Genomic DNA, 12,461 nt, shown 5'->3' with positions numbered 1-12,461 from the left:
CAGTGGTTGTTGAAGGCACAACCCAAACCCAAAGAATGGCCCCAATAAGAGAATTTGAGCCCTTTGCCCACAGCACCCTAAAGGCGTCGAGAGAGCATCCCCCATCCCTGCTGGGTAGGCTCAGCAGCCATGGGAATGCAGGATCAGGGGCTGCACAGCAAAGGGCCCAGGAGGAAAGGCAAGAGGGAAAGGGGCTCAGGACAGGGCACTCAGCTCCATGAAATCTCCCAAACAGGGCTGTGGCCAGGGCCAGCTCACCCTCCCCTGGATCACTGGACGAAGGGTCACTGCTTGCAGAGGCAGGGGGTGGCAGGGACAAGGACAAGTCTCTGGTTCAGCTGCGTGAGGAAAACACCAGGGCCAAGCCCCCCCTTCTTCCCTGAGACATCTCCGAGCACTCGTGTAGCTTCATGAACATCAGCCTCTGGTTGGCCCCCTCTGGCAGTGACAGCCTGGCAGGGGGTGACAGCTGCCTGCCCCACGTGCCCCAGGCAGCAGGGACGGACATGGTCCATGGATGTGCAGCTGGAACTCCCTCAGCCAGGCAGGTTCTTGCCCCACTGACATCTTCCAGCTGCCAGGGAGCAGTGTGAGGGATCCCCTTTGCCAGGGCAGTTCCAGGGCACAGGTAGAGATCAGGAACAGAACAGTGGCAAACAAGGCAGGAGTTTGCCTTCAGCATCTGTGGGGAGTCTGTAGGCCTGGACACCCACAGACAGGCAGTGACTGGGGACTGGGGGCACAGGGAGACTCTTCCAGGCTTCTTCCTTCCCATCCCACAAGCAGAGGACCCCATGACCTGGGCTGCACCCACACATGGCACAGGGGACTCGTGGCAGTGGCTGCTGGACGGTTGGGTAGGGCTGAGCTTTGATCTTTGGAGCAAACCAGTTTTTTCCCAGATGGTCTGATACCACAGCTGGTATTACTGCAACTGGAAAAGAAAGTGGGAACCACTGAGGCTGTGCCTGAGGCTGCAACCCCCCAGATGCAGCTGCTTTAACCAGGACAGTGGCTGTCCCCAGCAGGGGATGGGGCAGGCAGGCATCCCCTAAATCCCATGACAGGACATTTCCCTTCTCCTCCCAGACCAGAGTCCTTCTCTCCCTTACACATCCCTCCAGTTGTCCCCTCCTGCTGACTTCCCAAAGTCACAGGGTCCTGATTAACCCCATGTCACCTCTCCCCTTACATCCTGGCTCTGCCTCTGCCTCAGATGATACACCAGGTTCCAGAGCAGCTCCATAATTACCTTGGTGTCTTCAGAGGTGTCTCCAGGCTGCTTTATCCAGACATCTCGCTTTGCCAGGCTGTTGATTCTCCGGATTTCCTGCAAACAGGAGAATCAAAAGTGACAGGAGAAAGTTTCCCCATGCATTGTGTGCAGCGTTGCCTTGGTCTGACTGTATCCAAACCTTGAAGCACACATTGTCCAGGTAAAACCAGCCAGCTTTGGGATCCTGCACCGGGGAGACCCTCAAAGCCAAGTGCAGCTCCATCCACAGAAGTGGAGCAGGTGCTATTAAAGGAGAACTGACCAAGGAGCTGCAGGCTTTCCCCAGGAGTCACTCCAGGAGCAAACCCTTTGCTGGCACAGCTGCCTGGCACAGACACATCTGGGCAGTGCTGATCTCCCAGCCCAGCCTGGATTCACCTTCCCTGGCTGCAGGGCTGGGCTGGAGCTGCACCTCCTGGGCCAGCTGGCTGCCAAATCCCTCCCTGCTGTGAGCAGTGAGACCTGCCCAGGACCTGCTGAGCCCCTCCTTTCCAAGAACACCAGACAACCCTGGGGCCAAAGGCTCTCTTGTCCCTCTCCTGCACATGTCCAGGGAGTAGCCACGGTGGCCAAGTGATGACTTCTGAGTCCCCCTGGCTGGGCACTTTGTACCCACAGCCACAAGACCCCCTATTTTTGGGGGTTGGTTTCATGTGGGGGTGCAGATGACCCCGGACCCCTCATGCACCAGGACCTCTCCAAGCCCCTCAGAGCTGAAGGGCTGAGCACACAGCTCCTCTCCCACTGGCCTCCAGGCAGAGCTGCTCATCCAGACAGAGGAGATGGGATGGCAGAGATGGGATCATGCTGGGGTGGCAAGGTCAGGTACCCCTGTGTGTCCTGGGACATGCATCCAGCCAGCTTCTGCTCCCTCTTCAATCCACCAAGGGCTGGAATCAGCTGTCTTGGGAATTTTGGACTCATAGTGAGGACACAGCCACAAGCAGAGCCCTGATATCTCATCATGGTGGCCCTGCAGCTCTGACATCTCCAAACCTGGCTAAACTGCTCCCAAACCCTTTAACAGGTTCAGCCAAGAGTTCATCCACCCTTCAACCCTGCCCCAAGGTACAGCACCATGTCCTGTGAGAGTGCCTGGTCTCAGAGCTCTCACTTGAGGGTGACAGAAACTGGTACCTTGCCATTTTCCTCCTTGGCAGGCTCCTGAGCTCGGCTGATCCACAGATTAATGCGAGATGTCACCGACCCTGGGATCTTCAGGTTGTCCTGTGGCACAGACAGGGACACCAGGGTTACAGCAGTGGCTCTCCCTCTGCACGAATGTAACCCGGCCCAGTCCCCAGGGCACGGGGAGACTGAGCCGAGCTGCAGCAGGCAGAGCCCAGCCCACACACTGGCTCCATCCCAGCTCCTCAAATTCCAGCGCTCGGCAGGAACCCACACAGTGCCGGGGCAGCTCCTGTGCCCAAACGCAGCCCTGGCACCCAGCTCCCGGCGATCCCTGCAGCAGCCTGCCAGGCTGAGCCTGGTATCCAAAGAGGGGAAGATTTTCCCCAAAGGCGGTGCCTGCCCAGCACAGAGCCGCTCGGAGGCCCCGCTCAGAGCCGCTCCTGCCTCACCTTCCTGAGAGCCGCCGGCTCCGCCTTGCTGGGAGCGCTTCTCTCGAAGAAGTTGCGCTTGCTCGCCACCCCCTCCGAGGAGAGCAGGCGATTCTTCTGGGCAGGCACGGAGGATTTCACCCCCTCCGAGCGCTGCGGGAGAGAGCAGGCGTCAGCAGGGCTGTGCTGCATCCCGGAGTGAAAAGAAAAGTCCAGCTTCTGGCTCATACCCTGAGCCCCTTGGGGTCTGGTCCCCTCCTGCCCAGCACCAGCTCACAGCCTTGTGCACTGCTTCCCCCAATGGATCACAGCATCCCCAGACCCTCTCCACAGGACATCTCCTACATGCAGGGCCATGCAGCATCCCCAGACCCCCTCCAATGTTCCCTGCTCCTAAAATCTTGAGGCCAATCCCTTTTCCTGCCTGGGACCATCTCCTTCACCCCCATCACCTCTGGTACTTGGTGCAGCTCAGGCCCTCTCCTCCCCAGTTGGCTCCAGGCCACCCCTCTCTGTCTCCCCGCACATTTCTCCCACCCCCGCCTGGCTCTGCTGAGGGCCCTTGGTACCTGCACAGCCGAGTTGTACTTTTCCAGCTTCTCTCCAATGGTGCTGTTGCTGCCTGGGATCCTCAGACTCGCACTGGGGAAGAAGGAAGAGTTGAAACCAGCCCCCCCAGGATGTCCTGGACTCAGCCCATGGTCCTGGGGAGCTGCACGTGGCAGGAGAAGGCCCCGTCCCACCCAGGCACTCCTGCACCTATCTGCAAGGTAGCAGACCATTCCCTGCTGGTGACTGAGCTCTCTGGGTATCACTGCCTTTCCAGGGCCACACTGAACACCAAAATATCTCAGAGATCCTCAGCCTGCCCTGGGTTCAGCTCTGCCAGCTCTGGACTGCATCACCCCCAATGTCAGTGTGGCTCTGCCTACAGCATACACGTGCCCATGGAGGGGTGGAGGATCCCCTGATCTCGTCACCAAAGCCAGGTCAGGCTGCTCATGGAGCTGTTTTGATGTCCCCATGGATGGGACCTGTGCAGACAAGCACCAACATGGAGCTACATGACCCCGGAGAAGAGGGGGCTTGCTGGAAGATATTGGAGCAACCTGGGACAGTGGAGGATGTTCCTGCCCATGGCAGGGGTTGGAATGAGATCTGCAGGGTCCCTTGGAACCCAAACCGTTCTGTGGTTCCAGGATCTCATTCAGATGCCAGCTGCACGTTGGACATTGTCCTGTCCCCTGCCGAGCATTGCTGCCCGCCCACTCCACAACGCTGGGGACCAATGTCCAGCAGATGTGTGCCAGGCCTGCCAGGCCCCAGCACCTCCTCCTCCCTTGGACAACAAAGGATGGCCATTCCTGCCCAGGAGGACCAAAGCAACATGAGAGGTGCTGACCTCCTCGTGAGAGGGCTTTGGCTCTCTTCTTTCTGCTTCTTGGAGATGATCTGGAAGAGATAAGGGGAGGAGATTCTGCAGTGAACTTTGGTTACCCAAGATAAGCATGGGAGACACTATCTCACTGATCTCCCCCAGGAAAGCTCCATTTGCACCCACACCAGAGCTTATCTCATATCAAAGCTCCCCAGACTATAGACATGCTATGGTGATAACAGTTTTATTCCCAGTAAAGCCTTGTGGAAGTCAATCAAGTGTAGCCAGTCAGCCCTGACTCACAGCAGGGATCATCTCGACAGTTCTTGGCTTCCCCAGCCTCTTCAATCACTTTATTCCAGAGATCTCTTTTGAAATGAAATATATTCTCAGACTGTAACATGGAATGAGAGGGAGGATGGATGTTATTTTTATCCTGTGCTTTCACATAAGACTGGAAAGGCTGGAAGGTGGATGGGAATTCCTGTGGCTCTGGAAATCCTGAGGACAATGAGTTCCCTGTTTTCTCATCACTTCCCGTAAGTTTTCTGGCCAGCACAAGGTGGATGAACTGGACATGTTCATCCTCACACACCTTCAGTCAGACATGGAGAAGGAAAATGCGGGGAAGAGGGAAGCAGGACTGCAGTGCCCAGACCAAGGGTAAGTTTTGAGCACACTTCTGGGAAAAAGTTCTGCCCACATAATCCAGAGGCCAAAGCAATCCTTCCTTTCCCCATCCTCCACTGCCTCAACAGAATCCTTTTCCCACCTGCTTTAGCTCTTACCCGAAAGGAGACGGTTCTTGGGCTGGCTCGTCGAATGGAGGTGACATGAGTTGGAGAAGGGTCTGGCTTTTCTGCAGGTTCATCCTGGGGAGGGGATAGCTGGATTACCTGCTTTGAGGGGTTCCTGGATGGCTGCTGAGGAAAAAGGAGACCTCAGATGCATCCCTGCAGAGAGGACTGAGGTGCAGGAGCGGGAACTGGGTTGGAGGCCGGAGTTTGAGATCAAAATCCTCCAAACCTTTCCTGTCTCCACTGGACATACAGAGTCCCCAAGCAGCCCTTCACTGTCACCATGATGGCAATCAGCAGGACTTGCTGGAGAAGGTGATCAGGACAGCACAGACCAGGGAGGGGAAGGAGGTGGTGGGACCCTGTCCACCACCTTGTGCTTTGCAGCTCTCTGAAAAACCTTCCTCAAAATTCTTCAGGTCCCATTTCCCTCCTGCTACTTTTGGGCTGTGTTTTTCTCTGGTTCTCCCAGCACCCAGGACCTCTCCCCCCGAGGCGTGGTGCCCCATCCATTCCTGCTTACCTGCTGCTCTGGAGATGAGGTCACCGTTGAGGTTTTCTCTTCTGTGCTGCGGCCTCCCACCCTGGTGAGGATCTTCACCTCCCGGAGCCGGCAGCTCCCCACCTCTGGTGGCTCCTTTGCCTCCTTCCTCTGCTCCTCCCGAGGAGTCTGCACTCCTTGGTCTTTGTCCTGGAGCCGTGCCCTCACCACCACCTTCCTCTCAGAGGCTGGCTCCAGGTTCTTGTCTCCTGGTGGGTCCCCTCTGCCCTTGGCTGCCTCCTGAGCACGCTCTGCAGCCCGGCTGCTCTCCTGCCTCCCGCGGGGCTGTGGCTCTGTCTCTGGGCAGCTTTCTCCCACCCCTGGCTCCTTCTGCTCCTTCTCCTGCCTCAGCTTTTCAGACACGGGTGGGAGGCACCTCATCCTTCTCCCTTCTTGTGTCTTCAGCACCTCTGAGAGCTTTCGCTCCTCCCCGTCCTCCGGAGACTGCGGCTTCACCAGGGATGAAGGTCTAGGGACAGGGACAACATGGGATGACAACCTCAGCACCTGGGGCTAGAGGGGTGGATTTCATGCTGCAAGTGAGGCAAAAGGCTCTGGAGAGGGATATAAAAATCCCACAAACATCCTGGAGTCCTCCCTGTAGACCAGGGCTTGCAGCCACTCTCATTCCCATCACCCCAGCTCGGCTGTCTGAGAAAAAGTTTGGATTAAAATTTTTTTTTCCTTTCTGTCATAGAGATGAAGCATTTCTGCAGCCTCATCCCAGGACACCAGCACCCACCAAGTCCTGTGCCAAGGAGATCCAGGCTCAGGGCAGTGTGCTGGTCTGCTGCTGGATAAGAAGTATGGCTGTGACTCTTCACTGGACTAGGAAAAATCCCACCAACTTTAAGTGGGAAGTGTTGGTTGGAAGTCAATCTGCTCTGACAGGTCCACCCACAGTCCCAACACCACCTGTGAAAAGCTGTTTCCCCTCTTTCCCCCAGACAAACAGGCACAAGGCCTGGGAAGGGGCAGAAGGACACCTGGCAGGCTGTGTCTGCACAGTCCCAGCACTGGGGAGGAGATGGGATAACATTTGCCCTCCTCCTGAATTGCAATCACCACATGGCCAGCCTGTGTCAGCACCAGAGAAGAGTAACTTGTCCTTCCCACCTGGTTCATTTTAGCCCCCATCCACCCCATATCCAGCCCAAGCATCCTAACTTCATCCTGTCTGAAACAGGAACACTCCTGGGAGCCTCACTGCAGACACAAACCACCTAAATACTGAACAGGTCCGGGACCAATATAGAGAGCGGGTCAGGTTGTGTAAGGGCAGCCTGGTCCCAGAGTACCTCCAAACCCCAGCTCCCTGCAGCCAGGGACTTTGGAAACACCACTGGAAAGCCCTTGGGTCAGATCCCCACTTCAGCAAAGGTGCCACAGCGTCACTGTGAGGTTCAGAGGGGCAGCACAACCAGCCAGGCTCTGCCTGCTCTGCTCTCCTGCCCTGCAGAGCTGGGCACCCCTTACCTACTGCAGATCCCACCTGCAGCACCACCCTGAGCTCAGCCCTGGCACCAGCCCTCCCCCACTCCTGCTCCTGTGCCACGGGGAGCCCACCCGAGGCGTTCCCCCTTGTGCTGCCCCTCGGAGCCCATCCCTCCTCCCGAGGGCTGCTGGTTGGAGCACAGCTCTGCCCACAGCTCAGCCCTCCCTCAGCCAAGAGCCATCCACAGCTGCAGCTGCCAGGGCCCGGTGTCGGAGCAAGGCCAATTCAGCAGGACCCCACAGACCTGCTGGAAGCTGGGCTGGTGTCCTTGGCAGGGCTGGCAGGTTCCTCATCCGTGGATGTGGATGACAGCAGGCTCCGGTGCCTTCGACGGCGCTCTCTTTGCTGCTCTTCCTCATCCTCTAGGGTCCTCTGCCTGGCCAGGCTGTTTGGGAGGAAACACAAGGACATGGGGAGGCTGTGTCCTGCATGGGTATCCTGAAGCCCTGGTGCCAGACAAGAAAGGAACTGCTACAGCCTGGGCAAGGCCAAGGGCCGGCAGAAGTCACCTTGCTGGAGGAGAGCGAGGCCAGCATGAGCCAAGCACCCCAAAGCGCTCTCACTCCACCCAGCTGATGCAGGCCCTTCCCAAAGCAAGCACTTGACTTCCCAACTCCTATTTTCTCCTGCTGGAGGGAGCACTCATTTCCAAGGAGTTCCTATATTAAGCAAACCTTGCAGGGGAAGGATATTGAACCTTTAACTCAGCCAGACCAGGACCCTTGAGCTACCACACAGACCTCAACCACACAAACTGGAAGGGTAACCACTATGGCACAAGATTTTAGGCCAAAACCAAGATGTGGTGATGGCAATTTAATTTTTATAGAGCAAAAAGCCGCAGATGCAAAAGTATCAGAGGCTGCAGGGAGAGGCTGTGCCTGGGGATGGGGCTGACAGGGCTCCTCTTCACCCCTGCATGTGCCTGAACTGGGAATTGTTTATAATCATAGACTGAGCTAAAAAGATGAGGTTTGGAATCATCTTTCAGCATTTTATTTTGCACTAGCCAAACGTGGGCTGGGTTTCTTTGTTTTGGTTTGGGTTTTTGTTTTGTTTTAATAAAATGCCACTCGGCATAAAAAGCTGTCCAGAAAACACCAGCTCTGCCATCCTCTCTGTGTGCCAAAACTGCCCACCCTCTGTGCTGGTGCATGAAATGTGTTGGAAAACATTTTTATTGGCTGATGGAGCTTTTCAGAGCCTGGTTCTCCTCCCCCAACACGAGCCCTCAGTGAGCGACAAGCACTGCAGGGCACCCCCACAGAGCCACCCTGCTCAGGGCCCGTGCCGGGACCTCATCACAGCTCCGGCCGGGCTCCGGCTTTGCCATGAATTTGACTTTTAGCGAAAGTCAGAGGGGCAGGGCCGCATTACGGCGAGCGAGGACTCGCGGCTGGTTCCGAGTTACTGAGTAATCACAGCCGGTCATAAATTAAACCGCTTTACCCCCCGCGAGTGCTTGCGGCTTCTGTTCTTCCTGCTCGGGCGGGCGGGAGCGCGGCGGGGCCAGCGGAGCGCGACGGGGCGAGGAGCCGGCCGAGAGGACAGGCCAGGGCCGGGCTGGGCTGGGGACAGGCCAGGGCCGGGCTGGGGACAGGCCAGGGCCGGGCTGGGGACAGGCCAGGGCCGGGCTGTGCTGCCCTCCCCTTCCCTCCGCTCCAAACCGAACAGCCCCAACAGCAATCGGAGCCAGGCCGGGGAGCTCCGGGCGGGCTCCGATGCCACGCTCGGCACCGGGACAGACGGGACTGGCCAAGGCTGGGATGTGCCCAGGGAGCATGTCCCCAGCTGGGACAGCCCGGCCGTGTTTGGACAGCGATCCCCGCACGCACATCCCAGCGGCAGGCTCCCGGTGGGGGGACACAGATCCCGGGGCCTCTGCATTCCTGTCCCTCAAGCAGTGACAGCATAGAGCACTGATGCCGGGCTAAATCCTCACGACGACCGGGTACTTCTTTGATTTTACACAGTCTCCTTCAAAGTGAAAATGGGATTTTCCTGCCTTGAATTACCGTGGCTCCTTCTGAGGCAGCACAAAATCTGGCACTATCCACAGGCAGCTCCTCGTTATTTGTAATTAAGTGATCCACCCATCAGGCTATGGATTTGCTCTGCCAAACTTTCCCACCTCTTTTTGCAGAGGGATTTATTTTTTGCTGTCTTATCTTTTTTAACTGAAAGAGATGAATAAAAAACTTTGGCAAGCATCCCTGCCTTGTCCTCTCCTGCCCTGTCAATGATTAGTGCAGAGATTTCCGACATTTCTGCTGTTTCAGTGCTGCCTCATCTCCGGAGAGCCCAGGAAATGCCTTCTGGGGTTGCGAAGGGCAGGACCCAGCTGGGCTGGTGTTGGGGCAGGTCCGTGGCTCAGGGGAGATGGATCTGGATGGGGCTGGAGTGGCCTCTGGATCTGTCCCACCCATGCCAGAGGCAGCTGAGAGCTGGTGGCCTCCAAGCAGTGGGGTCTCAACTAAAATAAGTTTTTCACAGTGAGAGTGGGGATGCCATGGTCCAGGGTGCCCAGAGAAGCTGTGACTGTCCCAGCCTTGGAAGTGTCCAGGGCCAGGCTGGATGGGGCTTGGAGCAGCCTGGGATGCTGGAAGGTGGCCCTGCCATGGCAGGGGGTGGAACTGGATGAGCTTTAAGGTCCTTCCCACCCAAACCAGTCTGGGATTCTATGAACTTCCCTTTCTTACACCTAGTACTGAGCTTTCCAATTAAGTCTCAGAGCCATAACACCCACTTGGGCCAGGATTCCTGATTTGTGGGACTGTGTTTGAGTTTCCATCCCCACTCCTGCACAGCCCAGGCTGGTGGGGCTGCCCTGGGGTCTGATCCCACCTCACTCCAGCCTTGTGCGAGCGCCTGACCCACCCCAGGGTGCCCAGGAGCCTCCCCTAGTCGGGAGCACTCTTTGGGAAGGCCGAGGGAGCTGCGGGGATTGCTCAGGGATTGCTCAGTCAGCGCCGCTGAATCAGGGCTTGCTCAGCACAGGAGGGGCTGCAGTCTCCGCAGGCAGAGCAGGACACGCACCCAGGGGCTGCATGGGCATGGGGGGAGGGGAAACGCCCCCAGCCAGCTCAGAGCAAGTCTGGAGGCACAGCCCAGATAGTCTGTTCCCCAAAGAAAGATAAAACAGACCCAAAATGTATCCAGCATGGGGCGAGAATGCTTATCCAGGTAATTCTCCTGCACCTGGCTCAGCTTCCCCAGGCAGCAGAAACAAAAACGCCTCTGATCTTGCCCAGCCACAAGAAACTCCAGCAGTGCTGAGCTCTCCGTGGCGCTGGCATTCACCTCTGCAAACAACAAATACTCCCAGGGCAGCTGCCCCCTCCTCCCATCCTCCCCAAGCCCCTTCGGCCACCAGCAGCCCACCCTCACCCCTCCCTGCCGGCGGTGAAAAGGGTTAAGCATTAATCCACAGCACTTACCTGGAGAGATCGGACCAGTTCCTTCTGCTAAAGGACATTTCTGCTACCCGGGAGTTCAGAGAGCCCCCAGAACCTGAGCAGGCATCCAGGCCAAGGTGCCGTGGGAGCCGCGGGGATCAGCGCTGCCCGGAGACTCTGCTCCCCGAGAAGGGACGGAGGGAGGAACTCCTTGCAAGGTTATTTCCCTGTGCACCTTTACCCTGCCTGCCTCCCGCTCCAACCAGCTGCATCACATGGTTCCTTATCTACCTGACACAGGCAGGGCTGTGATTTGTGTGCCAGCGGCGCGGGGCGAGAGCCGCCCTGCCCAGCAGTGCCACGCAAAACCAGAGCCCTCCTGGCTGCCAGGCTCCGAGCCGGGACCCGCGGCTCGGGCCATCCACGTCTCCAGGGTTTCGGAGACAACTCCCTGCAGAGAACCTGTTCTACCAGCCGCAATCCACCAGTCAACAACTCCTGCAGCCCGGCGGAGGAGGTGAATTACCCCGGGCCGAGTGGGAGGAGGTTGACTCCCGGGGATCCAAAACAGTCATTAAAACACCTCCGGCTGGGCGCAGTCCAGCCCTTTCCAAAGAGTTTGGGAGGGTCCCCTGCTCTTTCCAACCCTTTCTAGATGTCTCAAATGGAGCTGTCAAGGTCTTCTCATTCTTGAGATTTGCTGCAGCAGTGAGCACTCACAGAGCCTGGGAGGGGCCTGGGGCATGGGGGGATCCAATTTTTCTGTTCTGGAGCCCTGTGCCAGACAGGACCTGTGTGCCCAGGTTCATTGCTCACTCGGACCCAGCCCATCAAACCCATTCCCCCTCTGGCTGTGCCCCGAGACCCCCACCCTCACACAGGGCAGCCCTTCCTGCCAAGGGCAGGTGTGAAGCCACGGGGTCACTGCCTTAGTGGGGGAATGGGGGTTGTCTTAGGGGAGGATGAGGGGCCCAGGCACAGCAGAGCCGGGTCCCAGCCCAGAATTTCCCACAGCATGGCCACGACCCCACTGCTTTGACTGCCAGGCACTATTCCCTGCAGGAAATATCATCTAGGACCCCTTGAGTACAACCTCTGCTCCCAGTGAGATCCATTCCTGCATGAGCCCGAGGAACTGGTTGTGAGGCTGGGCTGGCCCTGCATGCCTCCAGCCCACAGGGGTGTGCCATGACCTGAGCAATGATTTTAATCAAAGGTTCCTGATTAAAATCCCATTTCTAGGAGATAGCCCTGTCAAACAAGCCGCCCACTCCAAGCAGGCCTCGCTCTCTGCTCTTCTTTCTTCTTGCAGTAATCACTCGTCTTTCAAGTGTTTTCATATATACAGAGAATTCAGTTAGTTGTGGCATAAGGGAAAAAAAATTACTTAAATAACCTTGCAAGTGTTCTGCTAATTGCTGACAGACTATATATAGCAGTCCAGCATCAGCAGCTTCTCTAGAGCAATAAAAACTCTGTGATTAATGCACAGCAAGCACGGCGCTCGCAAAACGTGTTGCCAAAGGATAGCACTGGAGCACAGGACTTAGCGGGGTTTTCCAAAGGATTAGACTGAACGTGGCAGTGAAAGAACACCCCCAGCTAGGATCTACAGAGCAAAGGAATATAAAACCTCCCAGTCTGCAATTCCTCTGGTTATTAAGTTGAAGAAATTCTAGATGGGCATTTAGTGCCTGGGGATTAGTCAGAGGATGAGCCTGGCTGACACTCGCCCCCTCGCTGACACTTGCCCCTTCCTGGGGCTTTATTTGCAGCTCAGAAACCTTTGGAGCTGAACAAGAGTTTCCTCTTTATTTAAGATACCTCCGAGGGTTTCTCTTCCGTGGGTTTGACCCATTTCCCACAAACCCAGGAAAATGGTCAGAGGAGAAAATATCCTTCAGCAAGAAGTTTTCAAGGCCTATTCCCCAGTGCTGGGAATCTCTTCCTTTCTCTTGGATGGGACCTGCTGGGCTGTACAGCAGCACAGAGCATTGACCTCTCATGTCTGGAGATCTTT

The 12,461-nt window shown here is 56.9% G+C and overlaps 1 protein-coding gene across 1 annotated transcript; it reads right to left on the bottom strand.

Annotated features, from left to right (window-relative positions):
• Positions 1-694: 694 nt before the first annotated feature.
• LAD1 (ladinin 1) lies at positions 695-10,792 on the bottom strand. Its single transcript, XM_041422728.1, has 10 exons — positions 10,484-10,792; positions 7,291-7,431; positions 5,534-6,020; positions 5,002-5,136; positions 4,238-4,287; positions 3,405-3,477; positions 2,857-2,988; positions 2,414-2,503; positions 1,253-1,330; positions 695-934 (listed from the first exon to the last, which is right to left on the bottom strand). The coding sequence occupies exons 1-10, from the start codon at positions 10,519-10,521 to the stop codon at positions 926-928; spliced, it is 1,233 nt and encodes a 410-aa protein (XP_041278662.1). The 5' UTR covers positions 10,522-10,792; the 3' UTR covers positions 695-925.
• Positions 10,793-12,461: the final 1,669 nt, after the last annotated feature.

This window comes from Onychostruthus taczanowskii, unplaced genomic scaffold, assembly GCF_017590055.1.
Source record: "Onychostruthus taczanowskii isolate IOZ18803 unplaced genomic scaffold, ASM1759005v1 scaffold74, whole genome shotgun sequence".
Taxonomy (NCBI): domain Eukaryota; kingdom Metazoa; phylum Chordata; class Aves; order Passeriformes; family Passeridae; genus Onychostruthus; species Onychostruthus taczanowskii.
The sequence above is the reverse complement of the archived record's forward strand: the minus strand, read 5'-3'. Positions and strand labels throughout refer to the sequence as shown.